This window comes from Passer domesticus, unplaced genomic scaffold, assembly GCF_036417665.1.
Source record: "Passer domesticus isolate bPasDom1 unplaced genomic scaffold, bPasDom1.hap1 HAP1_SCAFFOLD_37, whole genome shotgun sequence".
NCBI classification, from domain to species: domain Eukaryota; kingdom Metazoa; phylum Chordata; class Aves; order Passeriformes; family Passeridae; genus Passer; species Passer domesticus.
Window position 1 is genome coordinate 3,927,364 of NW_026990149.1, and position 26,026 is coordinate 3,953,389.

Consider the following 26,026-nt stretch of genomic DNA (forward strand, 5'->3'; position numbering starts at 1 on the left):
GTGCCAGAGAGAATTAAAATGATGCATTTATGATTGAGAAGATCTCCAAGGCCATTCAGTGCTGCTTGATGCCACCAGAAGATGCAAACAGAGAGATTTTTCTGGGGCTCACAAGTTGACATATGTGCTTTCCAGAATGGATTTCTGATGCTGGGCTGTGGATGTGTGCAGGTGCCAATGGGAGTGGAGCCCCCAGCCAGGTGTCTTCCCAACACGGATCACTGGCACCACGGATCACCGGGAGTCCAGCAAGGAGCTGGAGCAGCGCACGAATCTCCTCCTGCATTTCGGGCACTCACAGGGCTTCCTTTAGTGGTAGCTCTGTTGGTGTCTGGTCAAGGTACACCTCTGTGAGAAGCTCTTCCCACACTCAGAACACTCATAGGGCCTCTCCCTGGTGTGGGTGTGCCGGTGGCTGGTGAGACTGCAGTTGCGGGTGAAGCCCTTCCCGCAGTCAGGGCAGCGGAAGGGCCTCTCATCTGTGTGAAGCTGCTGGTGCAGAATGAGATTGGTGCTGAACGGAAATGTCTTCTTGCATTTATCACACTCGTAGGGTCTCTCCCCAGTGTGGCTCCTCTGGTGGTAGACTAGGTGGGACTTGGACATGAAGCTCTTCCCACACTCCCCACACTCAAAGGGCCGTTCCCCCGTGTGGCTCCTCTGGTGGACAATCAGTTCACACCTCCACCTAAAGCTCTTCCCACACTCTGCACACTCAAAGGGCCGTTCCAGCCCTGTGTGCATTTCCATGTGGCGGGTCAGGTGGCACCTTCTCTGGTAGCTTTTCCCACACTCCCCACACTCAAAGGGCCGTTCCCCCGTGTGATTTCTCTGGTGGATGGTCAGTTCAGAGCTCGTCCTGAAGCCCTTCCCACACTCTGCACACTCGTAGGGCCGTTCCCCCGTGTGGGTTCTCACATGGGCAGTCAGGATGGATTGCTGGGTGAAGCTCTTCCCACACTCAGGACACTCATAGGGCCTCTCCCCGCGGTGGGTGCGCAGGTGGGTGATGAGGACAGACTTGAGCTTGAAGCCCTTTGCACAAATGGGGCAGCAGAAGGGCCTCTCCTCTGTGTGAATCCGCTGATGCCTGACAAGACAGGAACTCATCTGAAACCTCTTCCTGCATTTATCACACTCATAGGGCCGTTCCCCAGTGTGGATTCTGATGTGGCGGATCAGGTTGGCTCTCTGGCTGAAGCTCTTTCCACATTCCGAGCACTTGTGGGGCTTCTCCCCATCCTGGAGCTGCTCATGGACCCCCAGCTCTGAGCTCCGGCCGCCTCCCCAACCCAGGCTGGGTCTTTCCTCCTCGGATCCCCGTGATCTGCGTTTGCAGCCTCTCCTTTTCTGGGATCTCCGGGACTTTTCCTCCCCACTGGATTCCTCTGATGTGGAGCCACTCAAAACAGCCTCTTCCACGACGTTCTGCTGTGGGGATTTGTCTTGCCTGGTCTCCATCCTCAGCTCTTGCTCTGGGGGAGGAAGCACAAGGAGAGGATGGGATTTGCCTCCGTGCCACAGAGAAGGGCAAGGAGATCCCCACAATCCATTCCCATCTGGACGGCATCGGCAGCAGGGGTTGTCCTGCAGCCGGGGGCCGTGCTGGGCTGGGAGATGGAGCAGGAGAGAGAGGGAAAGGGGCAGGGACTTCCACCTCACCTGCCTGGGTCTCCCGAGCCATCTTCCTCTTCCTCGCAGTCTCCTGCTCCGCCATCGGGCCAAGGTTTGGGAATGGCAAATCCCGATTTGAGGGTAAACAAGGGCTGAGTGAGTTGGGTTTGATGGTCCCGCTGCCCAAGTGCAGCTGGAGAAGTCAGCGCCCCTTTCAGCCTCGGGGGGCCCTTACCCCGCTCATGCCCAGCCTCCCCCACCCCTCCAGCCAGCCCGTTCGTCCCCCGCCTCCGGGATCGCCCCTCTGCGCTCTCCCCGCTCCGGGGCTCCCGCCTTCCCCCGGCTCTCCCGGGCATCCCCAAAGCCGAGATCGCCCCTGTGCCCGCCGCTACCGGCCGATCGCCACGTGGAACCCCCACCAAGATCCCTGCAGGGGCATTTCTGGCTCGGCTTTGGGGTCCTGCACGATCCAGACATTTCCTGCCCCACAAACAACCCTCCGGGAGATCCCCCCGATGGATCTGGGGCGAGCTCCCCCTCCCCGCTCACCTGCGGCTCCCGGAGGGGGCGATGCAGCAGGAGCCGGGGCAGCTGCGGCCGGAGCGGGGAAACCGCGTGCTGTTGCTGCTGCTGCTGCGCTTCCTCTGTCCCTCCTCTTCCTCCCGCTGCTCCTCCGCTCCCAGCCCGGCCCGGGCAGCGCCGGCACCCAAAAGCAGCCGCGCTCTGCCCTGGGGGGGCTGTGTTCCAATGCGGCCCCGCCCTGCGCGGCACTGGGAGCGATACCGAGAGCACCGGGAGGGATCCTGAGAGCAGCGGGAAGGAAATGGGAGCGCTTTCCCTGCCGGGGCCGCTCTTACTGGGAGCACTGGGAGGGAACTGGGAGCAAACAGCGCCCGGACGGGGCTGCAGCCGGCGGTGGGCGTGGCCAATACGAAGGGCGTGGTTATGCAAATCTGGGAGCGATCGCGCGCTAGGATTGGTGGGCGGCAGCAGCGCGGGGTTTGGTCGGTGACGTCAGGGCCGGGGTAGCCGGAGCGATGGCGGCGGCGCCCGGTGAGAGGGGACAGGGAGCGGGAATGGGGACAGGGAATGGGACTGGGAATAGGGATAGGGGCTGGGAATGGGGAGCAGGAATAGGGAGATGGACCGGGAATGGGACTGGGGATACGGCAGAGGGACCGGGATTAGAATCCGGAATCGAGATATGGGACCGGGAATATGGAAATGAAAATGCAGGACCAGCAGTGAGACTGGGAATACGAGAACGGGATCAGGACTGGGAATATGGGACTGGAATGTGGGAAGGGCAACCAGACAGGGAATACAGGAGAGGGACGGGGAATGGAATCCGGACTTGGATGAGAGCAGGATGGGCCGAGGAGGGGAGTGACAGGAGAATGGGCGAGGAGCAAGGGGGGCGATAGCAGGGACAGGGCGATCCTGGACAGGGGAGACCGGGAAGTGGGGTGGGGGAACATGGGGACAGTTCCAGGGCAGGAGGACCTTGATCAGCTGCCCCAGGTCTCCCAGCTGCCCCACCAGGCTCTCCTAGCACATCCAGAGCCACTCGGTGTGGGGTGCCCAAAGTGCCCAAGTCCCTCCCAGGAGCCCTCAACTCCCTCAGACCCAGTGTGAAAAATGACAACCACTTGTTTTTGAAATTTTAAAAATTTAATAGTAATAAAATGGTTATAAAAATAGTAATATAATTAGAATAATAAAATTTGAACATTTGAGATTAGGACAATATGAGACAATAAAAACAAAGAGATACAGACGCCCGGGTACCTTTTTCTGGGCAACACAAGCCCGAAAAAGGACACCTGTTAACAGAGGATTAACCCTTAAAGACAATTGCCTGTTGCATATTCATACATCTCATACATGATGCATAAATTCCATTCAAACACAGGATTCTGTCTGGTCACTGTCAACTTCTTCCTCTTAATCCTCATGCCGTCTTCCTGTCTGAGCGAGGTGGGAAGAAGTTAGTTTTCTGCTGGTAAGGGAGCAATAAATTCCCTTTCTCTGAAAGATTTAGGTGTCCTGTGGCTCCTTATCTGGTGCGAGTCCTTTCTTAAACAAAAATCTTGCATAGCATAGTTTCTATTTTAACATTATGTTATAACCTAAAACTACATTTATGAAAATTAATACAGCATAACTTTCTAATATACACATACAATATTCATTTTAATACTTGCGAAAAGCCAGTCATAAAACACACATTTTTCACACCCAGCATCCTCCACAATCCCTGCAAGATCCCCCCATGTTCCCATCCATGTCTTAATTCAAGGTCTTTATTTTTACACTGATTTTGGGTGTCTCGAAAGGACAAAGGGAAATGAAAAGAAAACCTAGGTCACTGGGAGGCAGGAGGATGTGGAGCCCCCAGCCCAGGGTGGGTCTTTCCTCCTCGGATCCCCGTGATCTGCGTTTGCAGCCTCTCCTCGTGAGGGATCTCTGGGGCTTTTCCTCCCCGTTACATTCCTGCACTTTGGAGCTGCTCAAAACGGCCTCTTCCACCAGGTTCTGCTGTGGGGATTTGTCCTGCCTGGTCTCCGAACTCAGCTCGGTGCCTGGCGGAGGAAGGACAAGGAGAGGATGGGATTTGCCTCTCTCTGTTCCACAGGGAAGGGCAAGGAGATCCCCCCCAGTCTGTCCCCAGCAGGACGGTGTCAGCAGCGGGGTTGTGCTGCAGCCAGGGGCCATGCTGGGCTGGCAGATGGAGCAGGAGAGAGGGGGAAAGGGGCACTGACTTCCTCCTCACCTGCATGGGGCTCCTGGGCCATCTTCCTCTTCCTCCCGGCCTCCTTTACCTGCATTGGTCCAAGATTTGGGAATGGCATATCCTGGATTGTGGGAACACGAGTTGTGAGAGCTGGGGATTCCTCCTGCTCAAGCGCATCTCTAGAAGTCACCAGACATTTCCTATCCATAAGAAACCTTCAGATCACCAAGATTTAGCTGTGAAACTCTCAGAAATACCAAGATTGAGCCCCTCAAGTCTTGAATGTGGGGAGGGACAAGGGGGTGACACCGGCATGGGGGGTCACACACGGCCCCTGGGGATCCCCCCTCACTCCCAGGGTGCCAGGAAGACAAACCCCTACATGGTCCCCCAGCAGCACCTTGTGGGAGGGGTCTGGTGGCAGCTCTGGCAGTCTGGGGGGTCACAACTGCCTAAAACCCCCTCCCAGCACCCTCAAACCACCCCTCAGATCTCTGCTGCCCCCCCCCCCCAAACCACTCCATGCAAGAGAAATGACCCCAAGATCCATCAAAATTCATTTCCACCTCTCCAAAGACCCACCCAAATTGTCTCCAAACTGCACATAACCCCTCCAGAATTCCCAAAACTCCACCACAGACATCTCCAAAGCCTCCCTAAACCCCCTGCCAGCATCCCAAATGCCCTTAAGAGCCACCAAAACCCCCTTCCAATCATCTCAGCATCCCCCTAATCCCCCTCCCATCTCCCCATGGCACTGACTAGAGGAGGTCTGTGGACAGGAACATCCACAGCTGGGAGCAGTTTGGGCACTTCATCACCATTTTAGGCACTTCCATCCCTTTGGGCTCTTCCCAGAGGCCTGCAGATGTGGCAGGGGGGACTGCAGAGAGGGATGAGGGATGCCAAGAGTGGGATTTTGGGCACAGGATGAGGGGCTGTGTGAGCCATCTGCTGGGGGGTTGGTCTGGAGGCCCCCCTGGTGGTCCTGGGCCCCAGGCTGCAGAGCTGTCACCACCTCCTGCTTCGGGTGGTGGCTCTGGTGGGACCTCCATTCCCTGGGGCTCTTCCTGCAGCCAGAGAACTTGTAGGGACCTTCCTCCAGCTGGGTCCTCCAGGTGTTCCATGACCTTTGGGCTCCTACTGGGAGTGACTGGGCTCTCCTGGGATCCTACAGAGATCATACTGGGAATGACTGGGAATGACTCCAGGCATGCTGAGGGCAACTGGGATATATTGGGAATGTCTGTAACCCTCTTGGGGCCGACAGGGACCACACTGGGAGCAACAGGGACCATGCTGGAGGCAACTGGGAGCAAGTGGGAGTGACTGATCTACACTGAGGGCAACTGGGCATGATGGGACCCTGGTGGAAGAGACTGGGATCATACAGGGAGTGACTGGGACTATACTAGAGGCCACTGGTATCACACTGGGAGCAGCAGGGAGCAACTGGAACCATGCTGAGGGCCACAGGGATCATACTGGGAGTGACTGGGCTCTGAGAACACAGGATGGTGAGGAGCAGGAGGACAAGTCCCATCCCAGCCCCACAAATAGCCCCTACTCTCATGGATCCCCCAAGCCCCTGGCTCCCCCAGCTCACCCCTGCTCTGACTGTACTGGACTTGCAGCATCTCCAGGTCGGTGGTGGATGTGCTGGGTGCACTCACCTGCCTGGCTCTGGGAATCCCAATATTCCATCTCAAATCTGGCCCTGCTCTAAGGGGTGCATGCAAAGGTGGGTGAGGGGGCTGGAGCATGGACTGAAGCTCTTCCCACATTCCAAGCACTTGTAGGGCTTCTCTCTGCCATGAAGGGAATCACCAGCTCTGAGCTGCATCTGGATCTCTGGCCCCCATCCCAGCACAGGGTGGGTCTTTCCTCCTCATGGCTCCCCGGGCTGGGTTTGCAGCCCCACTTCATGTGGGATCTCCGGGGCTTTTTGTCCCCACTGAATTCCTGCACTGTTGAGCCTCTCAAAACAGCCTCTGCCATGAGGTTCTGCTGTGGGGATTTGTCCTCTCTGGTCTCAGCTCCTGGTCTGGGGGAGGAAGGAGATAGAGAGGAAGTAAGAAGAAAAAGGAAGAAAAAATGACAGAAAGACAGGAAGAAGGAAAGAGAGAAGGAGATTTATTTTTCATGCCAAAGGGAAGGATAAAGAGATATCTCCAGTCACCCCTGGCAGGACAGCATGGGTAAGGGATTGTCCTGCAGCTGGGAGCTATGCTGGGCTGGGAGATGGAGCAGGAGAGAGGGGGAAAGGGGCAGTGACTTCCTCCTCACCTGCCTGGGGCTCCCAGCAGATCTTCATCGTCCTTGCAGCTTCCTCCTCCATCGGGCCAAGGTTTGGGATTCCTGTTCTTGGGGAAAAACAAGGTGTGGGCCTGTTGCCTTGGGTGTTCCTCCTGCCCAAGTCCATCTCTAGAAGTCAGCAGGTGTCTGGTGCCCTAAAAACATCCAGCCCACCAAGATTCAGCCACCCTTAAAAAACCCAAACCACCAAGATTCACCAAACAACCACACACCCAGGAGTTCCCCTGCTCTGGTCTCTCCTCTTTGGGGTTCAGGGGCTCCCTCCTGTCTGGCCTTCTGCAGCTCCATTGTGCATTGGTATCCCCTCTCTCTGGGCTGCAGGGGCTCCTGGCAATGCCAGAGGTTCCCTTTCTCTGGGCTGCCCAGGTGGGTGTCAGAGGGGCTCCAGGGGTGCTGCCTGTGCGGGGTCCCCATTGCAGGGCCCCGGGGTCCCCATGGGTCTCCCTTGTCCATGGTCCCAACATCTCCAGGCTGCCGGGGTTCTCCCTCTCTGGGCTCCACATTCCAGGCTCCTGGGGGTCCCCCTTATGGGGACGTCTGACCCTGCAGGCTGCAGAGGGGCCCCCAGCTGCAATACTGCTCGGGCACTGTGGATTCTGCAACAAGGCAGAATATTCAGTTCATGGAATCTCTGTTATCTCTGCTTACTGTGCACAACCAGCTGCTGCTGAGACAATCCTAGCTCAGACCGAAGGCTTCCCGTCCAAAATGCTGTGTTCAGTTCTGACACACCATTAAGGAATCCAAGAGCAAAACTGAATGCTGATTATAGAATCTTGCAAAATCACATCCGAGAACATTTTGTCATACAATCACAAATATTAACAGATGCTGAGAAAGTCAACAACATTACAAAACAAGGTTCCAATAACTGGGACTAGAAGAGCTCAGACAATGCATTTGATTGGAATGAGCCCTGTCTTTCTGATATGTTAGCAATGTCGTGGAATTTCCCAAGCCAGAGAAATACATTCCCTGGCAGCAGCAGCCTCACACACAGCAATGAGACAGAACAGGGCAGGGCAAGCAGCTGCCAAAATTATAACTTCTACTTGCAATTAAGAACTCTTGTTTCAAGTTCTACTATAGACACGCTTAATATAGAGTCAAAAAGACTAAAAATAGTAGTAACAAATATAATAATACTACCTGTAATATTAATAGCAAAAATAGAGATAATCACAACAATAAGAATTAATAATGGTAATAAAACCCTACCATGTTTATACAAGGTTTGCATGTCCAGGTTTTGGTAAGGGGGGGCTCTAGGAGCACCTTCTGTGAGAGGCTGCTGGAAGCAGCTGCTCCTCCATGTCCTGCAGAGTCAATGCCAGCTGGCTCCAGGATGAACCAGCCAAGGCTGGGCCAGTGAGAAATGGTGGTAACACCTTTGGGATAAGAGATTGAAAAAAATCGGTTATTTTGTAGTTGTAACTGTGAGCAGGGAAGAGCAGGGTGAGAACATGTGAGAGGAACAACTCTGCACACCCCAGGGCAGGGCAGGAGCTGCTCCAGGTGTGGAGCTGATTGCCCTGAGATTCCCTGGGGCAGTCCCTGGGGAGGCAGCCGGGCCCCTGCAGCCCGTGGAGGGCAGGGAGAGCAGAGATGCACCTGCAGCACCTGGAGGAGCCCGTGCTGGAGCAGGGGGTGCCTGAGCAGGGGCTGTGACCCCACAAGAAACCTGTGCTGGAGCAGGGACCTGGCAGGGACCTGCAAACCCCTGGAGAGAGGAGCCCACGCTGGAGCAGGGTCCTTCCATGTGAGCCCAGGGGAGAGTGAGCCACGCTGCAGCAGCTTGTGAAGAGCTGCTGCCCTGAGATGAACTCACCTGGGAGAAGTTCATGGAGAAGTGTCTCCAGGAGGGACCCCATGGTTCAGCAGGGAACGACTCCTCTCCCGAGCAGCAGGAGAAACAAGGGGTGATGAACTGAGCAGAACCCCCACTGCCTGTCTCCCTGTACCACTGGGGGAGGAGGCAGAGCTGGGAGGGAGGGAGGATGGGCAGAAGGTGTTTTTAAAGCTCTATTTTACTTCTCACTATCCTGCTGTGATTGATAGCAAGAAATTCAATTAATGTCTCTAATTTTGAACTGTTTTGCCCATGATGGCATTTGCTGAGAGGTCTGTCCCAGTCCCTAACTCAACCCATGAAGCCTTCATTCTATTTTCTCTCTCCTCTCCATCTCTGGAGGGCAGTGAGAGAGCAGCTTTGGAGGGTGCCTGGCATCCAGCTCCGCTCCTTGCGATGTCACATGCCCTGTGAGTGTCCCGAGTGTGGGAAGAGCTTCTGCCAGATCTCAGACTTGACTCAACACCACCACAAAGGGAAGCCCCGTGAGTGCCCTGAGTGTGGGAAGAGCTTCATGCACTGCTCCATCTCCATCCCCCACAGGAGGATCTGCCCTGGATGATCCCCAGTGACCCCGGTGGGCAGAGCCCCGGTGATCTGTGGTGAGTGCTCCGTGTTGGGAACACACCTGCCTGGGGGCTTCACATTCTTCTAGCTCCCCATGCGGTGGAATTTCTTTTCATTTCTCTTTGTCCGTTAAAAACACCCCAAAACGGGGTAAAAATAAAGACTTCGAACTAAGACAAGGATGGGGGCATGGGGGGGGATCTTCTGGGGATGTGGGAGATGCTGGGTTCGAGGGAGTTGATGGCTCCTGGGAGGGACTTGGGGGTTGCTCAGGGCTTTGGGCACACCAGGCCATGAGACTCCGGCTGTGCTGGGAGACCCTGGTGGAGGTTCTGGGGCAGCTGAGCAAGGACCCCCTGCCCTGGAACTGCCCCCATGTCCCTCTGTCCCGCTTTCCAGTGTCCCCTCTCCCTGCTGTCACCCCTCTCGCCCACCCACTCCCGTGTCACCCCGGCCCCGGTACCGTTCCGCTTCCATCCCCTGTCTGAATCCCATTCCAAGTCTCATTCCCTGTCCCTGTCCCACGTTCCCAGTCCATGTACCCATTCTCTTATTCACGGTCCCACTCCCGTTCCCATATATCTATTACAATATTCCCTGTCCGGTACCCGTATTCCAATTCCCACTCCCGGTCCCGGTCCCATTCCCTGTCCCCATTCCCGCTCCCTGTCCCCTCTCACCGGACACCGCCGCCATCGCTCCGGCTCCCCCGGCCCTGACGTCACCGACCAAACCCCGCGCTGCTCCCGCCCACCAATCCCAGGGCGCGATCGCTCCCTTATTTGCATAACCACGCCCTTCGTATTGGCCACGCCCACCGCCGGCCACAGCCCCGTCCGGGCGCTGTTTGCTCCCAGTTCCCTCCCAGTGCTCCCAGTAAGAGCGGCCCCGGCAGGGAAAGCGCTCCCAGTTCCTTCCCGCTGCTCTCAGGATCCCTCCCGGTGCTCTCCGGATCGCTCCCAGTGACGCGCGGGGCGGGGCCGCGTTGGAACACAGCCCCCCCAGGGCAGAGCGCGGCTGCTTTTGGGTGCCGGCGCTGCCCGGGCCGGGCTGGGAGCGGAGGAGCAGCGGGAGGGAGAGGAGGGACAGAGGAGGAGGAAAAGGAAGAATAGGAGCCGGAACTGGAGAGAGAGTCGGAAGAGGAAGCGCAGCAGCAGCAGCAACAGCACGCGGTTTCCCCGCTCCGGCCGCAGCTGCCCCGGCTCCTGCTGCATCGCCCCCTCCGGGAGCCGCAGGTGAGCGGGGAGGGGGAGCTCGCCCCAGATCCATCGGGGGGATCTCCCGGAGGGTTGTTTGTGGGGCAGGAAATGTTTGGATCGTGCAGGACCCCAAAGCCGAGCCGGAAATGCCCTGGAAGGATCCTGGGGGGGTTCCACGTGGCGATCGGCCGGTAGCGGCGGGCACAGGGGCGATCTCGGCTTTGGGGATGCCCGGGAGAGCCGGGGGAAGGCGGGAGCCCCGGAGCGGGGAGAGCGCAGAGGGGCGATCCCGGAGGCGGGGGACGAACGGGCTGGCTGGAGGGGTGGGGGGGGCTGGGCATGAGCGGGGTAAGGGCCCCCCGAGGCTGAAAGGGGCGCTGACTTCTCCAGCTGTGCTGACTTCTTGGGCAGTGGGACTATCAAAGCCAACGTGATCAGCCCTTGTTTTTCCCCCAAACAAGAATTTCCGATACACAAACATTGTCCCGATGGAGGAAGAGGAGGCCACGAGGAAGAGGAAGATGGCTCCGGAGCCCCATGCAGTTGAGGTGGACGTCAGTGCCCCTTTCCCCCTCTCTCCTGCTCCATCTCCCAGCCCAGCACGCCCCCGGCTGCAGCACAACCCCACTGCTGACCCTGTCCTGCTGGGGATGCACTGGGGGGATCTCCTTGCCCTTCCCTGTGGCACGGAGGCAAATCCCATCCTCTCCTTGTCCTTCCTCCCCCAGGGAAGGAGTTGAAGAGGGAGACCAGGCAGGACAAATCTCCGCAGCAGAATCTCGTGGAAGAGGCTGTTTTGAGTGGCTCCATGGCGCAAGAACCCAACGGGGAGGAAAAGCCTCAGAGATCCCTCACGAGGAGGGGCTGCAAACGCAGATCACGGGGATCCGAGGAGGAAAGACCCAACCTGGACCGGGGAGGAGGCCAGAGCTCAGATCTGGGGGTCCATCCCCAGGATGGGGAGAAGCCCCACAAGTGCTCGGAATGTGGGAAGAGCTTCAGGTGGAAATCCTACCTGGTCATCCACCAGATGCTTCACACTGGGGAGAGGCCCTACGAGTGTGAGGAGTGTGGGAAGGGCTTCACCCACAAATCCAACCTGGTTGTCCACCTGAGGAGCCACACTGGGGAGAGGCCCTACGAGTGCGATCAATGCAAGAAGACGTTTCTGAGTAGCGGTGATCTCATTGTGCACCAGCGCTCACACACAGATGAGAGGCCCTTCCGCTGCCTCGACTGTGGGAAGAGCTTCAACCGCATCTCCACCCTCAACAGGCACCGGCGTATCCACACTGGGGACAGGCCCTACGAGTGTGATAAATGCAAGAAGCGGTTTCAGACGTCCTCCCATCTCCTCCGTCACCAGCGCATTCACACAGACGCGAGGCCCTTCCGCTGCCCTGAGTGCGGGAAGGGCTTCAAGCACAACTACACCCTTGTCACTCACCAGCGCATCCATACTGGGGAGAGGCCCTAGGAGTGTGAGAAATGCAAAAAGAGGTTTCAGAGCTGCTGCCATCTCCTCAAACACCAGTGCATTCACACAGAGGAAAGGCCCTTCCACTGCCCAACCTGCAGGAAGGGCTTCAGCGAGTACTGCACCCCTGTCAAGCACATCCACACTGGGGAGAGGCCCTATGAGTATGCGCAGTGTGGGAAGAGCTTCTCCAGTACCTCTCACTTGACTAGACACCAACAGAGCCAGCCCTAAGGACAGCCCTGTGAGTGCCTCGAGTGCGGGAAGAGCTTCATGTGCTGCTCCATTCTCCATGGGAGGATCCATGCTGGATGATCCCCGGTGAGCCCTGGTGGGCAGAGCCCTGGTGATCCATAATGCCTGTGATCTGGGTTGGGAAGATACCTGCCTGGGGGCTTCGCATCCTCCTGGCTCCCTGTGGCCTGGATTTTTTTTTAATGTCTCTTTGTCTTTCCAAACACCCATATTCAGTGTTAAAAATAAAGATGATGAACTAAGACAAGGATGTGGACATGGGAGGACCTTCCAGGGGATGTGGGGGACGCTGGGTCCGAGGGAGTTGAGGGTTCCTGGACAGGACTTGGGGGTTGCTCATGGCGTTGGTCACCCCATGGCCAGTGGCTTCAGCTGCACTGGGAGACCCTGCCAGAGGTTCTGGACCAAGGAGCCCCTTCCCTGGGAATGTTCCCATGTTCCCCTGTCCTGGTTCCTGGTGTCCCCTGTCCACGATCCCCGTCTTTCTGATCTCCTGATGTCCCCTGTCCAGGATTCACTCCAGTCCCTCAGCCTGTTCCTTTGTCACCCCACTCCCGGTCTCATCCTGCTGCCATCCCAGTCCAGATCTCATTCCCAGTGTCATTCCCAGTCCCTGTCCTATATTCTCTGTCTGGGTTCCATTACCCAGTCCCATATTCCCAGTCCCTGTCCCATTCCCGAGGGTCGCCTCTGGCATGGGGCCCTGAGGGCTCCCCAGCTGGGGCTGGCTGTGCCACACGAACCGTTCAGCCCTGCTGCTGTCCTTGGCCAGCTGCAGAGAGCACAAGGCTTTGGGCATTTCTCAGAGGCCCCCAGCTGGCCGGAGCAGCCCCTCCTGCCAGCAGCCGCTGTGGCTCAGAGCCCTCCCTCATGCTGGGGCCACGGAGGGGCCATGGGCCTGGAGGAGGCTCCTGTTCCTGAGGCAGGAGCAAGGCTGCAGCTCCCGGCTCCGGGCCCTGGGCCGCAGCAGCCCAGGGGAGGCCCAGCTGCAGAGCTCACAGCCCCTGCTGGGTTTCGCCTGGGCACTCTGCAGCACGAATCCCCATCCCGTATTCTCTCTGCGGCTGCTGTTTCCGTATTCCCTGTCCCGCTCCCATATTCCCATTCTCAATCCCATTCCCGCTCCCTGTCCCCTCTCACCAGACGCCGCCGCCGTCGCTCCGGCCCCCCCGGCCCTGACACACCAAGGAAACCCCGCGCTGCTGTGGCAAATCAATCCCAGCGCGCGATCGCTCCTGTATTTGTATAAGCACTAATAACTTGTGGTTATGCAAATACTTCGCTTTGGCCCTGCCCACTGCCAGCTGTAGCCCCGTCCGGGCGCTGTTTGCTTTCAGCTCCCTCCCAGTGCTCCCAGTAAGAGCAGCACTGGCAGGGAAAGCCCTCCCAGTTCCTTCCCAGTGCTATCAGGATCTCTCCTGGTATTCTCACCATCGTTCTCAGTGCTCCCAGTATCGCCCGTTGTGCATCGCAAGGTGGGGCTGCTTTGGAAGCCCCAAGGGTAGAGTGTGGCTGCTTTTGGGTGTCGGCTCTGCCCAGGCCGGGCTGGGAGCTGAGCAGCAGCGGGAGGAAGAGGAGGGACAGGACGAGGAGGGAGAGGAGGAGTGGAAGGGAGAGGAGCTGCAGAACCACGCTGGTTTCCCGGCCTTCCCACACTGCTCCGGCCGCAGCTGCCCCGGCTCCTGCTGCATCGCCCCTCGGGGAGCCGCAGGTGAGCGGGGAGGGGGAGCTCGACACAAATCCAGCGGGGGTCCCCGGGAAGGTTTTTTTGTGGGGCAGGAAATGTTTGGATCGAGCCGGAGCCCAAAGCCGAGCCGGAAATTTCACCTGGAAGAATCCTTGGGGGGTTCCACGTGGCGATCGGCCGGTAGCGGCGGGCACAGGGGCGATCTCGGCTTTGGGGATGCCCGGGAGAGCCGGGGGAAGGCGGGAGCCCCAGAGCGGGGAGAGCGCAGAGGGGCGATCCCGGAGGCGGGGGACGAACGGGCTGGCTGGAGGGGTGGGGGAGGCTGGGCATGAGCGGGGTAAGGGCCCCCCGAGGCTGAAAGGGGCGCTGACTTCTCCAGCTGCACTTGGGCAGCGGGACCATCAAACCCAACTCACTCAGCCCTTGTTTTCCCTTCAAACCAGGATTTGCCATTTCCAAAACTTGTTGCGATGGAGGAGGAGGCCGTGAGGAAGAGGAAGATGACCTGGGAGCCCCATGCAGGTGAGGAGGAAGTGGATCCCCCCATGCAGAGAATCCATAATGGGGAGAAACCCTACAAGTGTGATCAATGCAGGAAGAGGTTTCAGACCAGCTCTCATCTCCTCCAGCACCAGCAGATTCACACAGATGACAGGCCCTTCTGCTGCCCTGACTGTGGGAGCAGCTTCAAGAACAACTCTACCCTCGTCAGGCACCGGCGCATCCACACTGGGGAAAGGCCCTACGAGTGTGACAAATGCTGGAAGACGTTTAAGACCAGCTCCACTCTCCTCCTGCACCTGCGCACTCACACAGATGAGAGGCCTTTCCTCTGCCCCGACTGCGGGAAGGGCTTCCAGCGCAACACCCACCTCACCAGCCACCGGCGCATCCACACCGGGGAGACGCCCTATGAGTGTGGGGAGTGTGGGAAGAGATTCCGGCACAGCTCAGCCTTGTCCCACCATCAACGGAGCCACCACTAAGGGAAGCCCTGCGAGTGCCCCGAGTGCAGGAAGAGCTTTGTGTGCTGCTCCAGCTCCATCCCCCATGGGCGGATCCACCCTGGATGATCCCCAGTGATCCCCAGTGATCCATGGTGCTGGTGATTCCTGTTGGGAAGACACCTGGCTGGGGGCTCCACATCCTCCTGGCTCTCCATGGGCACCTGCACACATCCACAGACCAACATCCAAAATCCATTTTGTAGAGCTGATTTGTCGACTTCTGAGCCCAGAAAAATCTCTTTTTGCATCTTCTCGTGGCCTTAAGCAACACTGGATGGCCTTGGAGGTCTTCTCCAACATAAATCCATCATTTTAATTTTCTCTGGCCGACAGGCATATTCCACAGCCAGATGGGGATGGACTGGGGCAAAACCCTCAATTCTGGAAACAGTGGGGTGGAGACCTCTCCAAAAAAGGTTCTTTCCACCTATTCAGGCATGTTGATGCTCTGCCTGCAGGGACACATAAATCATTTTGTTTTGGCCTTGAAAGGAAAAGGTTTCTGTTCATCCCTTTGAGAGCCCTGAAACTGGGGTGAAAGTAAAGGCGTTGAACTAAGGCATGGACAGGGGCATGTGGGAGACAATGACATGGGTGAGGCCATGGGCAGACATAGACATACACGGGAACTTGTGGGACATGGCGGAACACAGACGTAGATGGGAACATGGGAAACATGCATGGGGACGTGGAATGGGACAGCATCAGTGCCACCACCTGTGCCACTACAGTGCTGCCAGCACCTTCATCTCAGCCTTGGCAAGGCACAGCCTGATGCAGTTTCTGCCACCACATCCCCAATGTCACCACTGCGGTGTCCCAGCGGAATGTCACCACTCATCAGGGCAGGGTGGGGACATTATTCAGCTGGTGACAAGTGGCCCAGAAGCAAGTGACAACCATCAGGGTGTCCCAGGGCCACCGCACTTAGGGGACCTCAGCTGCCCCTGGGTGCGGGGCAAAGGTCTGTGTCACCTGGGGGGTCGTGTTGCCCTGCACTGGGTGTCACCAGAGGTGTCCTGGTGGCAGCATCCACACAGGTGTGGTGACATTGTCCTCTGATGTGTCTCCTGGTGGCATCGTGTCCCCTCCCCTCTGTATATCCTCATCCCCCACCATGGCTCCCTGTCACCCCTCTTTGTGTCCCTGTCCTGGCCTGTGTGTCCCTGGCCCCTTCTGTATGTCCCTGTCTGTCTCCCTATGTCCCTGCCCCCACCCCTGGCAGGGCCAAAATCCCTGAGGTCTTGGGGTCGTGTCCTGCAGGGTCTCTCCATGTCCTGCAGAGTGTCCCCATGTCCCTCAGGATGTTCCCGTGGCTGCTCCTGGTGCTGAGTGTCTGCACCCACCCTGGCACAGGTAGAGTTATGCCAGACACTCTGTGACACCCTGTGACATCCCACAACTCCCTTTGTCCTCTGATTTTGAGTCCTTCCCCCTCCATTTTGAGTCCATTCCCCTTTCTGTGTGTCCCACTTCAAACCACCCCAAAATCCCCCAAAATTCCTCACCCATGATGTCGACGCATCCCCCTGGAAGTCCCCCCAGGCACTCGGCCACGGGGCTGTCACTGGTGACATTGAGCCACAGGATCCTCAGGCTGTCCCCAAGGGTGGCCCCGGCTGGCGCCTCCAGTGGCCCCTGCTGCAACAGGTCCCTCATGGTGGCCAGGACTGCAACCACAAAAATCAGTCAGTGACCCTGAAAATTCATCAGGGATCCTGAGAATTCACCAGGGATCCCAAAAACGCCATGGGAATCCCACAGGACAGGTTCCACATGGCAGCCAGGTTTAGGGATGCCAAAAACCCCAAAAATCCATCAGGGATCCCAAAATCCCATGCTGGGGATAATCCTGGTTCTCCCTTAAGGAGTTGAAGAGAACTCCAGCATGTCCACCCCTTTCCGCCTAGTGTGTCCCCCCTCATCCTCGCTGCCTTGGGGACATTTGGGGACACCCCTCTCACCCAGGTATCGCCTCTGGGGGTCCCTGGTGAGCTGCACAGCCACGGCCAGGCTGATGCCCGAGCAGCAGCTGGTGACAAGGACAGTGTGGGCTGGGGGGCTGGCCATAGTGTCACCTCCTCCATCCTGGGCAAAGGCTCTTAACGGGATCAGCGCTCATGTGGCATCAGGATTGTGATCAGGACGGGGGGGGACAAAGGGGGGTGACACATTGGCATGTCCCCAAGATGGGGGCAGACAAAGGGAGAACCCCCCTCGGGGTGTGGCAGAGATCTGGGGACAGCACAAAGTGTGGGGTGGCTCCACCCTTCACCTGGGGATCTTAAATCCACTTGCTGTCTCAGGGGACTTTGGGGACCCCAAATCTTCCCAAGCAGCCAGAGCGAGCTCTGAGCTCTGGGACCAAGCACCAAGGACGCCCTGGACCTGCCAGAGACTCCTTGCACTCCTGCAAGCAGCAACACCAGACCCCAGACTCACTGGGGATCCCCAGCCTGGGCTTTGTGCTCAGGTACCGAGCACCAGAGCCCCCTGGGATGCCCCTGGAACTCCCCCCATGCCCCTGGGATGTCAACTCCAGTCCCCACTGCCCAGTCCCGGCAGGTACTGAGCTCTGCAGGGGGGTCCCCAGGCCCAGGCCCACCCCAAAAATCATCCCCAGGGAGGAGTATATGGGGCCCCCAGAGACACCCCAGGGTGGGGAGGGGAAGGTTCAGGGTCTCCAGAGACCCCTGGCAAGGGTTAAATGGGGGGTCCTGGGCAGATTTTGAGGGTCCTGAGGGTGTTTGGGGGTGGGATCCCCAAACTTCAGGGGGTCCCCAAAACTTTTCCCCTGGAGCAATTCTCTGTGGCTCTGGGGGAAGGGAGGACCCAAAATTATTGGGGGGCCCCAAGCCCCCAGCCCATCCATGGTGGGGCTCTCAGGGTTTCCTACAAAGCGCAGCGCAATAATCGCTGAGCTATTTGCACAACCCTGCCCACCCACTGCATTAAATCACATCTGAGAACTTTTATTTGCCTAGCACCACCCACGATTCCAAAACTAACACGAAATAAAATATTTGTCTAACAGTAAGAGCCTGAATGAGAGATGTGGGACTCCAGTAGGGTCTTAAAATTGTAGTTTATTGTATGCAATATATTACAGCAGTCCAGAGTCGTGGGTGGCAGAGCCTGTGCCTACAGCTGTCAGCTCCAGCTGGAGTCCAGCCTGAAGACCCTTTAATTTTGGTTACAATGCAGGATATACTTTTCCCTGCTGAGCATCTTAATCCATAAGAACTGATCTATACCTTAACTTTTATCTCTAGCCTATCCTAACTACTATAATTACCATATTCATGTTACTATTCTCCAATCACTAAAAGTTACCATGTTACAGTTTATGCTAGAAGTTGTTTTTCAGTTTTCTTGCAGTGGTAAATTCTGAGACCTTTTTTCTACGAGCAACATCTTGCTTGCCTGTGGAATCTTTTGCTTGGTAAAACATCTTCCTGTCTGAGGTGGGTTTATCCTTTGCTCTAAGCCATAAAAACCCCTTCTAATTAACATACCCTTTGCCTTCTCAGTTATCCAGTAAGACTGCCTCAGCAATTCTTTTCTTCTATATCAAAACTTGCTTTCGTCTCTATTCCTTCTTCAGATTCTACATTCAAAAAATCTTTCTGCCAAGCATCCATATCTGTGACATTTTCTTGTCAAACTTTCATCCCTCCCAACACAAAATCACGCCCAAAACTGCACCCAAACGTCAGTCCGGGTCTCACCTTACATAAGCCAATCACAGCACGGGATTCACGCCGTATTTGCATAGCCACGCCCTCCCCGGCCACCGCCGGCCCCGTCCGGGCGCTGTTTGCTCCCAGTTCCCTCCCAGTGCTCCCAGTAAGAGCGGTCTCGGCAGGGAAAGCGCTCCCAGTTCTTTCCCGCTGCTCTCAGGATCGTTCCCAGTGCTCTCGGTATCGCTCCCAGTGCCGCGCGGGGCGGGGCCGCATTGGAACACAGCCCCCCCAGGGCAGAGCGCGGCTGCTTTTGGGTGCCGGCGCTGCCCGGGCCGGGCTGGGAGCGGAGGAGCAGCGGGAGGAAGAGGAGGGACAGAGGAGGAGGAAAAGGAAGAATAGGAGCCGGAACTGGAGAGAGAGACGGAAGAGGAAGCGCAGCAGCAGCAGCAGCAACAGCACGCGGTTTCCCCGCTCCGGCCGCAGCTGCCCCGGCTCCTGCTGCATCGCCCCCTCCGGGAGCCGCAGGTGAGCGGGGAGGGGGAGCTCGCCCCAGATCCATCGGGGGGATCTCCCGGAGGGTTGTTTGTGGGGCAGGAAATGTCTGGATCGTGCAGGACCCCAAAGCCGAGCCAGAAATGCCCCTGCAGGGATCTTGGTGGGGGTTCCACGTGGCGATCGGCCGGTAGCGGCGGGCACAGGGGCGATCTCGGCTTTGGGGATGCCCGGGAGAGCCGGGGGAAGGCGGGAGCCCCGGAGCGGGGAGAGCGCAGAGGGGCGATCCCGGAGGCGGGGGACGAACGGGCTGGCTGGAGGGGTGGGGGAGGCTGGGCATGAGCGGGGTAAGGGCCCCCCGAGGCTGAAAGGGGCGCTGACTTCTCCAGCTGTGCTGACTTCTTGGGCAGTGGGACTGTCAAAGCCAACGTGATCAGCCCTTGTTTTTCCCCCAAACAAGAATTTCCGATACACAACCATTGTCCCGATGGAGGAAGAGGAGGCCACGAGGAAGAGGAAGATGGCTCCGGAGCCCCATGCAGGTGAGGTGGACGTCAGTGCCCCTTTCCCCCTCTCTCCTGCTCCATCTCCCAGCCCAGCACGCCCCCGGCTGCAGGGCAGCCCCACTGCTGACCCTGTCCTGCTGGGGATGCACTGGGGGGATCTCCTTGCCCTTCCCTGTGGCACAGAGGCAAATCCCATCCTCTCCTTGTCCTTTCTCCTCCAGGGAAGGAGTTGCGGAGGGAGACCAGGCAGGACAAATCTCCGCAGCAGAATCTCGTGGAAGAGGCTGTTTTGAGTGGCTCCATGGCGCAAGAACCCAACGGGGAGGAAAAGCCTCAGAGATCCCTCACGAGGAGGGGCTGCAAATGCAGATCACGGGGATCCGAGGAGGAAAGACCCAACCTGGACCGGGGAGGAGGCCAGAGCTCAGATCTGGGGGTCCATCCCCTGGATGGGGAGAAGCCCCACAAGTGCTCGGAATGTGGGAAGAGCTTCAGGAGGAAATCCTGCCTGGTCGTCCACCAGATGCTCCACACTGGGGAGAGGCCCTACGAGTGTGAGGAGTGTGGGAAGGGCTTCACCGAGAAATCCAACCTGGTTGTCCACCTGAGGAGCCACACTGGGGAGAGGCCCTACGAGTGCGATCAATGCAAGAAGACGTTTCTGAGTAGCGGTGATCTCATTGTGCACCAGCGCTCACACACAGATGAGAGGCCCTTCCGCTGCCTCAACTGTGGGAAGAGCTTCAACCGCATCTCCACCCTCAACAGGCACCGGCGCATCCACACTGGGGACAGGCCCTACGAGTGTGATAAATGCAAGAAGCGGTTTCAGACGTCCTCCCATCTCCTCAGTCACCAGCGCATTCACACAGATGAGAGGCCCTTCCACTGCCCTGACTGCGGGATTGGCTTCAAGCACAACTCCCACCTCATCATCCACCGGCGCATCCACACCGGGGAGAGGCCCTACAAGTGTGGGGAGTGTGGGAAGAGCTTCAGGCAGAGCTCCACCCTGACTGTCCACCAGAGGAGCCACACTGGGGAGAGGCCCTATGAATGTGATCAGTGCAGAAAGAGGTTTCCGAGCGTGTCCGATCTCCTCAAGCACCAGGGCAGTCACACAGACGCGAGGCCCTTCCGCTGCCCTGAGTGCGGGAAGGGCTTCAAGCACAACCGCACCCTTGTCACTCACCAGCGCATCCACACTGGGGAGAGGCCCTAGGAGTGTGAGAAATGCAAAAAGAGGTTTCAGAGCTGCTGCCATCTCCTCAAACACCAGTGCATTCACACAGAGGAAAGGCCCTTCCACTGCCCAAACTGCAGGAAGGGCTTCAGCGAGTACTGCACCCCTGTCAAGCACATCCACACTGGGGAGAGGCCCTATGAGTATGCGCAGTGTGGGAAGAGCTTCTCCAGTACCTCTCACTTGACTAGACACCAACAGAGCCAGCCCTAAGGACAGCCCTGTGAGTGCCTCGAGTGCGGGAAGAGCTTCATGTGCTGCTCCATTCTCCATGGGAGGATCCATGCTGGATGATCCCCGGTGAGCCCTGGTGGGCAGAGCCCTGGTGATCCATAGTGCCTGTGATCTGGGTTGGGAAGATACCTGCCTGGGGGCTTCGCATCCTCCTGGCTCCCTGTGGCCTGGATTTTTTTTTAATGTCTCTTTGTCTTTCCAAACACCCATATTCAGTGTTAAAAATAAAGATGATGAACTAAGACAAGGATGTGGACATGGGAGAACCTTCCAGGGGATGTGGGGGACGCTGGGTCCGAGGGAGTTGAGGGTTCCTGGACAGGACTTGGGGGTTGCTCATGGCGTTGGTCACCCCATGGCCAGTGGCTTCAGCTGCACTGGGAGACCCTGCCAGAGGTTCTGGACCAAGGAGCCCCTTCCCTGGGAATGTTCCCATGTTCCCCTGTCCTGGTTCCTGGTGTCCCCTGTCCATGATCCCCATCTTTCTGATCTCCTGATGTCCCCTGTCCAGGATTCACTCCAGTCCCTCAGCCTGTTCCTTTGTCACCCCACTCCCGGTCTCATCCTGCTGCCATCCCAGTCCAGATCTCATTCCCAGTGTCATTCCCAGTCCCTGTCCTATATTCTCAGTCTGGGTTCCATTACCCAGTCCCATATTCCCAGTCCCTGTCCCATTCCCGAGGGTCGCCTCTGGCACGGGGCCCTGAGGGCTCCCCAGCTGGGGCTGGCTGTGCCACACGAACCGTTCAGCCCTGCTGCTGTCCTTGGCCAGCTGCAGAGAGCACAAGGCTTTGGGCATTTCTCAGAGGCCCCCAGCTGGCCGGAGCAGCCCCTCCTGCCAGCAGCCGCTGTGGCTCAGAGCCCTCCCTCATGCTGGGGCCACGGAGGGGCCATGGGCCTGGAGGAGGCTCCTGTTCCTGAGGCAGGAGCAAGGCTGCAGCTCCCGGCTCCGGGCCCTGGGCCGCAGCAGCCCAGGGGAGGCCCAGCTGCAGAGCTCACAGCCCCTGCTGGGTTTCGCCTGGGCACTCTGCAGCACGAATCCCCATCCCGTATTCTCTCTGTGGCTGCTGTTTCCGTATTCCCTGTCCCGCTCCCATATTCCCATTCTCAATCCCATTCCCGCTCCCTGTCCCCTCTCACCAGACGCCGCCGCCATCACTCCGGCCCCCCCGGCCCTGACACACCAAGGAAACCCCGCGCTGCTGTGGCAAATCAATCCCAGCGCGCGATCGCTCCTGTATTTGTATAAGCACAAATAACTTGTGGTTATGCAAATACTTCGCTTTGGCCCTGCCCACTGCCAGCTGTAGCCCCGTCCGGGCGCTGTTTGCTTTCAGCTCCCTCCCAGTGCTCCCAGTAAGAGCAGCACTGGCAGGGAAAGCCCTCCCAGTTCCTTCCCAGTGCTATCAGGATCTCTCCTGGTATTCTCACTATCGTTCTCAGTGCTCCCAGTATCGCCCGTTGTGCATCGCAAGGTGGGGCTGCTTTGGAAGCCCCAAGGGTAGAGTGTGGCTGCTTTTGGGTGTCGGCGCTGCCCAGGCCGGGCTGGGAGCTGAGCAGCAGCGGGAGGAAGAGGAGGGACAGGACGAGGAGGGAGAGGAGGAGTGGAAGGAAGAGGAGCTGCAGAACCACGCTGGTTTCCCGGCCTTCCCACACTGCTCAGGCTGCAGCTGCCCCGGCTCCTGCTGCATCGCCCCTCGGGGAGCCGCAGGTGAGCGCGGAGGGGGAGCTCGACACAACTCCAGCGGGGGTCCCCGGGAAGGTTTTTTTTGTGGGGCAGGAAATGTTTGGATCGAGCCGGAGCCCAGAGCCGAGCCGGAAATTTCACCTGGAGGAATCCTTGGGGGGTTCCACGTGGCGATCGGCCGGTAGCGGCGGGCACAGGGGCGATCTCGGCTTTGGGGATGCCCGGGAGAGCCGGGGGAAGGCGGGAGCCCCGGAGCGGGGAGAGCGCAGAGGGGCGATCCCGGAGGCGGGGGACGAACGGGCTGGCTGGAGGGATGGGGGAGGCTGGGCATGAGCGGGGTAAGGGCCCCCCAAGGCTGAAAGGGGCGCTGACTTCTCCAGCTGCACTTGGGCAGCGGGACCATCAAACCCAACTCACTCAGCCCTTGTTTTCCATTCAAACCAGGATTTGCCATTTCCAAAACTTGTTGCGATGGAGGAGGAGGCCGTGAGGAAGAGGAAGATGGCCTGGGAGCCCCATGCAGGTGAGGAGGAAGTGGATCCCCCCATGCAGAGAATCCATAATGGGGAGAAACCCTACAAGTGTGATCAATGCAGGAAGAGGTTTCAGACCAGCTCTCATCTCCTCCAGCACCAGCAGATTCACACAGATGACAGGCCCTTCTGCTGCCCTGACTGTGGGAGCAGCTTCAAGAACAACTCTACCCTCGTCAGGCACCGGCGCATCCACACTGGGGAAAGGCCCTACGAGTGTGACAAATGCTGGAAGACGTTTAAGACCAGCTCCACTCTCCTCCTGCACCTGCGCACTCACACAGATGAGAGGCCTTTCCTCTGCCCCGACTGCGGGAAGGGCTTCCAGCGCAACACCCACCTCACCAGCCACCGGCGCATCCACACCGGGGAGACGCCCTATGAGTGTGGGGAGTGTGGGAAGAGATTCCAGCACAGCTCAGCCTTGTCCCACCATCAACGGAGCCACCACTAAGGGAAGCCCTGCGAGTGCCCCGAGTGCAGGAAGAGCTTTGTGCGCTGCTCCAGCTCCATCCCCCATGGGCGGATCCACCCTGGATGATCCCCAGTGATCCCCAGTGATCCATGGTGCTGGTGATTCCTGTTGGGAAGACACCTGGCTGGGGGCTCCACATCCTCCTAGCTCTCCATGGGCACCTGCACACATCCACAGACCAACATCCAAAATCCATTTTGTAGAGCTGATTTGTCGACTTCTGAGCCCAGAAAAATCTCTCTTTTTGCATCTTCTCGTGGCCTTAAGCAACACTGGATGGCCTTGGAGGTCTTCTCCAACATAAATCCATCATTTTAATTCTCTCTGGCCCACAGGCATATTCCACAGCCAGATGGGGATGGACTGGGGCAAAACCCTCAGTTTTGGAAACAGTGGCGTGGAGACCTCTCCAAAAAAGGTTCTTTCAAGCCTATTCAAGCATGTTGATGCTCTGCCTGCAGGGACACATAAATCATTTTGTTTTGGCCTTGAAAGGAAAAGGTTTCTGTTCATGCCTTTGAGAGCCCTGAAACTGGGGTAAAAATAAACGCGTTGAACTAAGGCATGGACAGGGGCATGTGGGAGACAATGACATGGGTGAGGCCATGGGCAGACATAGACATACACGGGAACTTGTGGGACATGGTGGAACACAGACATGGATGGGAACATGGGAAACATGCATGGGGACGTGGAATGGGACAGCATCAGTGCCACCACCTGTGCCACTACAGTGCTGCCAGCACCTTCATCTCAGCCTTGGCAAGGCACAGCCTGATGCAGTTCCTGCCACCACATCCCCAATGTCACCACTGCGGTGTCCCAGCGGAATGTCACCACCCATCAGGGCAGGGTGGGGACATTATTCAGCTGGTGACAAGTGGCCCGGAAGCAAGTGACAACCATCAGGGTGTCCCAGGACCACCACACTTAGGGGACCTCAGCTTCCCCTGGGTGCGTTGCAAAGGTCTGTGTCACCTGGGGGGTCGTGTTGCCCTGCACTGGGTGTCACCAGAGGTGTCCTGGTGGCAGCATCCACACGGGTGTGGTGACATTGTCCTCAGATGTGTCTCCTGGTGGCATTGTGTCCCCTCCCCTCTGTATATCCTCATCCACCATCATGGCTCCCTGTCACCCCTCTTTGTGTCCCTGTCCTGCCCCTATGTGTCCCTGGCCCCTTCTGTATGTCCCTGTCTGTCTCCCTATGTCCCTGCCCCCACCCCTGGCAGGGCCAAAATCCCTGAGGTCTTGGGGTCGTGTCCTGCAGGGTCTCTCCGTGTCCTGCAGAGTGTCCCCGTGTCCCTCAGGATGTTCCCGTGGCTGCTCCTGGTGCTGAGTGTCTGCACCCACCCTGGCACAGGTAGAGTTATGCCAGACACTCTGTGACACCCTGTGACATCCCACAACTCCCTTTGTCCTCTGATTTTGAGTCCTTCCCCCTCCATTTTGAGTCCATTCCCCTTGCTGTGTGTCCCACTTCAAACCACCCCAAAATCCCCCAAAATTCCTCACCCATGATGTCCACACATCCCCCTGGAAGTCCCCCCAGGCACTCGGCCACGGGGCTGTCACTGGTGACATTGAGCCATAGGATCCTCAGGCTGTCCCCAAGGGTGGCCCCAGCTGGCGCCTCCAGTGGCCCCTGCTGCAACAGGTCCCTCATGGTGGCCAGGACTGCAACCACAAAAATCAGTCAGTGACCCTGAAAATTCATCAGGGATCCTGAGAATTCACCCAGGGATCCCAAAAACGCCATGGGAATCCCACAGGACAGGTTCCACATGCCCGCCAGGTTTAGGGATGCCAAAAACCCCAAAAATCCATCAGGGATCCCAAAATCCCATGCTGGGAATAATCCTGGTTCTCCCTTAAGGAGTTGAAGAGAACTCCAGCATGTCCACCCCTTCCCGCCTAGTGTGTCCCCCCTCATCCTCGCTGCCTTGGGGACATTTGGGGACACCCCTCTCACCCAGGTTTTGCTTCTGGGGGTCCCTGGTGAGCTGCACAGCCACGGCCAGTCTGATACCCGAGCAGCAGCTGGTGACAAGGACAGTGTGGGTTGGGGGGCTGGCCATAGTGTCACCTCCTCCATCCTGGGCAAAGGCTCTTAACGGGATCAGCGCTCATGTGGCATCAGGATTGTGATCAGGACGGGGGGGACAAAGGGCGGTGACACATTGGCATGTCCCCAAGATGGGGGCAGACAAAGGGAGAACCCCCCTCGGGGTGTGGCAGAGATCTGGGGACAGCACAAAGTGTGGGGTGGCTCCACCCTTCACCTGGGGATCTTAAATCCACTTGCTGTCTCAGGGGACTTTGGGGACCCCAAATCTTCCCAAGCAGCCAGAGCGAGCTCTGAGCTCTGGGACCGGACACCGGGACTGCCTGGACCGGGCTCCGAGCTCCGGGACCGAGCACCGAGGACGCCCTGGACCTGCCAGAGATTCCTTGCACTCCTGCAAGCAGCA

The 26,026-nt window shown here is 58.0% G+C and overlaps 2 protein-coding genes and 2 pseudogenes across 4 annotated transcripts; 3 read left to right on the forward strand and 1 right to left on the reverse strand.

Annotated features, from left to right (window-relative positions):
* The window catches only part of LOC135292541 (zinc finger protein 658B-like), a 39,194-nt pseudogene extending 30,564 nt beyond the window's left edge, over window positions 1–8,630 (reverse strand).
* A 431-nt stretch (window positions 8,631–9,061) lies between these two features.
* LOC135292542 (zinc finger protein 850-like) lies at window positions 9,062–20,842 on the forward strand (annotated as a pseudogene).
* On the forward strand, window positions 11,985–15,267 carry LOC135292586 (zinc finger protein 22-like). Of its 2 annotated transcripts, XM_064406754.1 has the most exons (3): window positions 11,985–13,722; window positions 14,142–14,220; window positions 14,328–15,266. In XM_064406754.1, exons 2-3 carry the CDS (start codon window positions 14,215–14,217, stop codon window positions 14,682–14,684), a joined length of 363 nt encoding a protein of 120 aa, XP_064262824.1. In that variant the 5' UTR covers window positions 11,985–13,722; window positions 14,142–14,214; the 3' UTR covers window positions 14,685–15,266. The 2 variants fall into 2 exon arrangements, with proteins under 2 accessions (XP_064262824.1, XP_064262823.1); XM_064406753.1 differs by having other exon boundaries at window positions 14,142–15,267.
* LOC135292583 (zinc finger protein 22-like) lies at window positions 20,613–24,804 on the forward strand. Of its 2 annotated transcripts, XM_064406749.1 has the most exons (4): window positions 20,613–20,929; window positions 22,307–22,574; window positions 22,995–23,073; window positions 23,181–24,804. In XM_064406749.1, exons 3-4 carry the CDS (start codon window positions 23,068–23,070, stop codon window positions 23,535–23,537), a joined length of 363 nt encoding a protein of 120 aa, XP_064262819.1. In that variant the 5' UTR covers window positions 20,613–20,929; window positions 22,307–22,574; window positions 22,995–23,067; the 3' UTR covers window positions 23,538–24,804. The 2 variants fall into 2 exon arrangements, with proteins under 2 accessions (XP_064262819.1, XP_064262818.1); XM_064406748.1 differs by having other exon boundaries at window positions 22,995–24,804.
* Window positions 24,805–26,026: the final 1,222 nt, after the last annotated feature.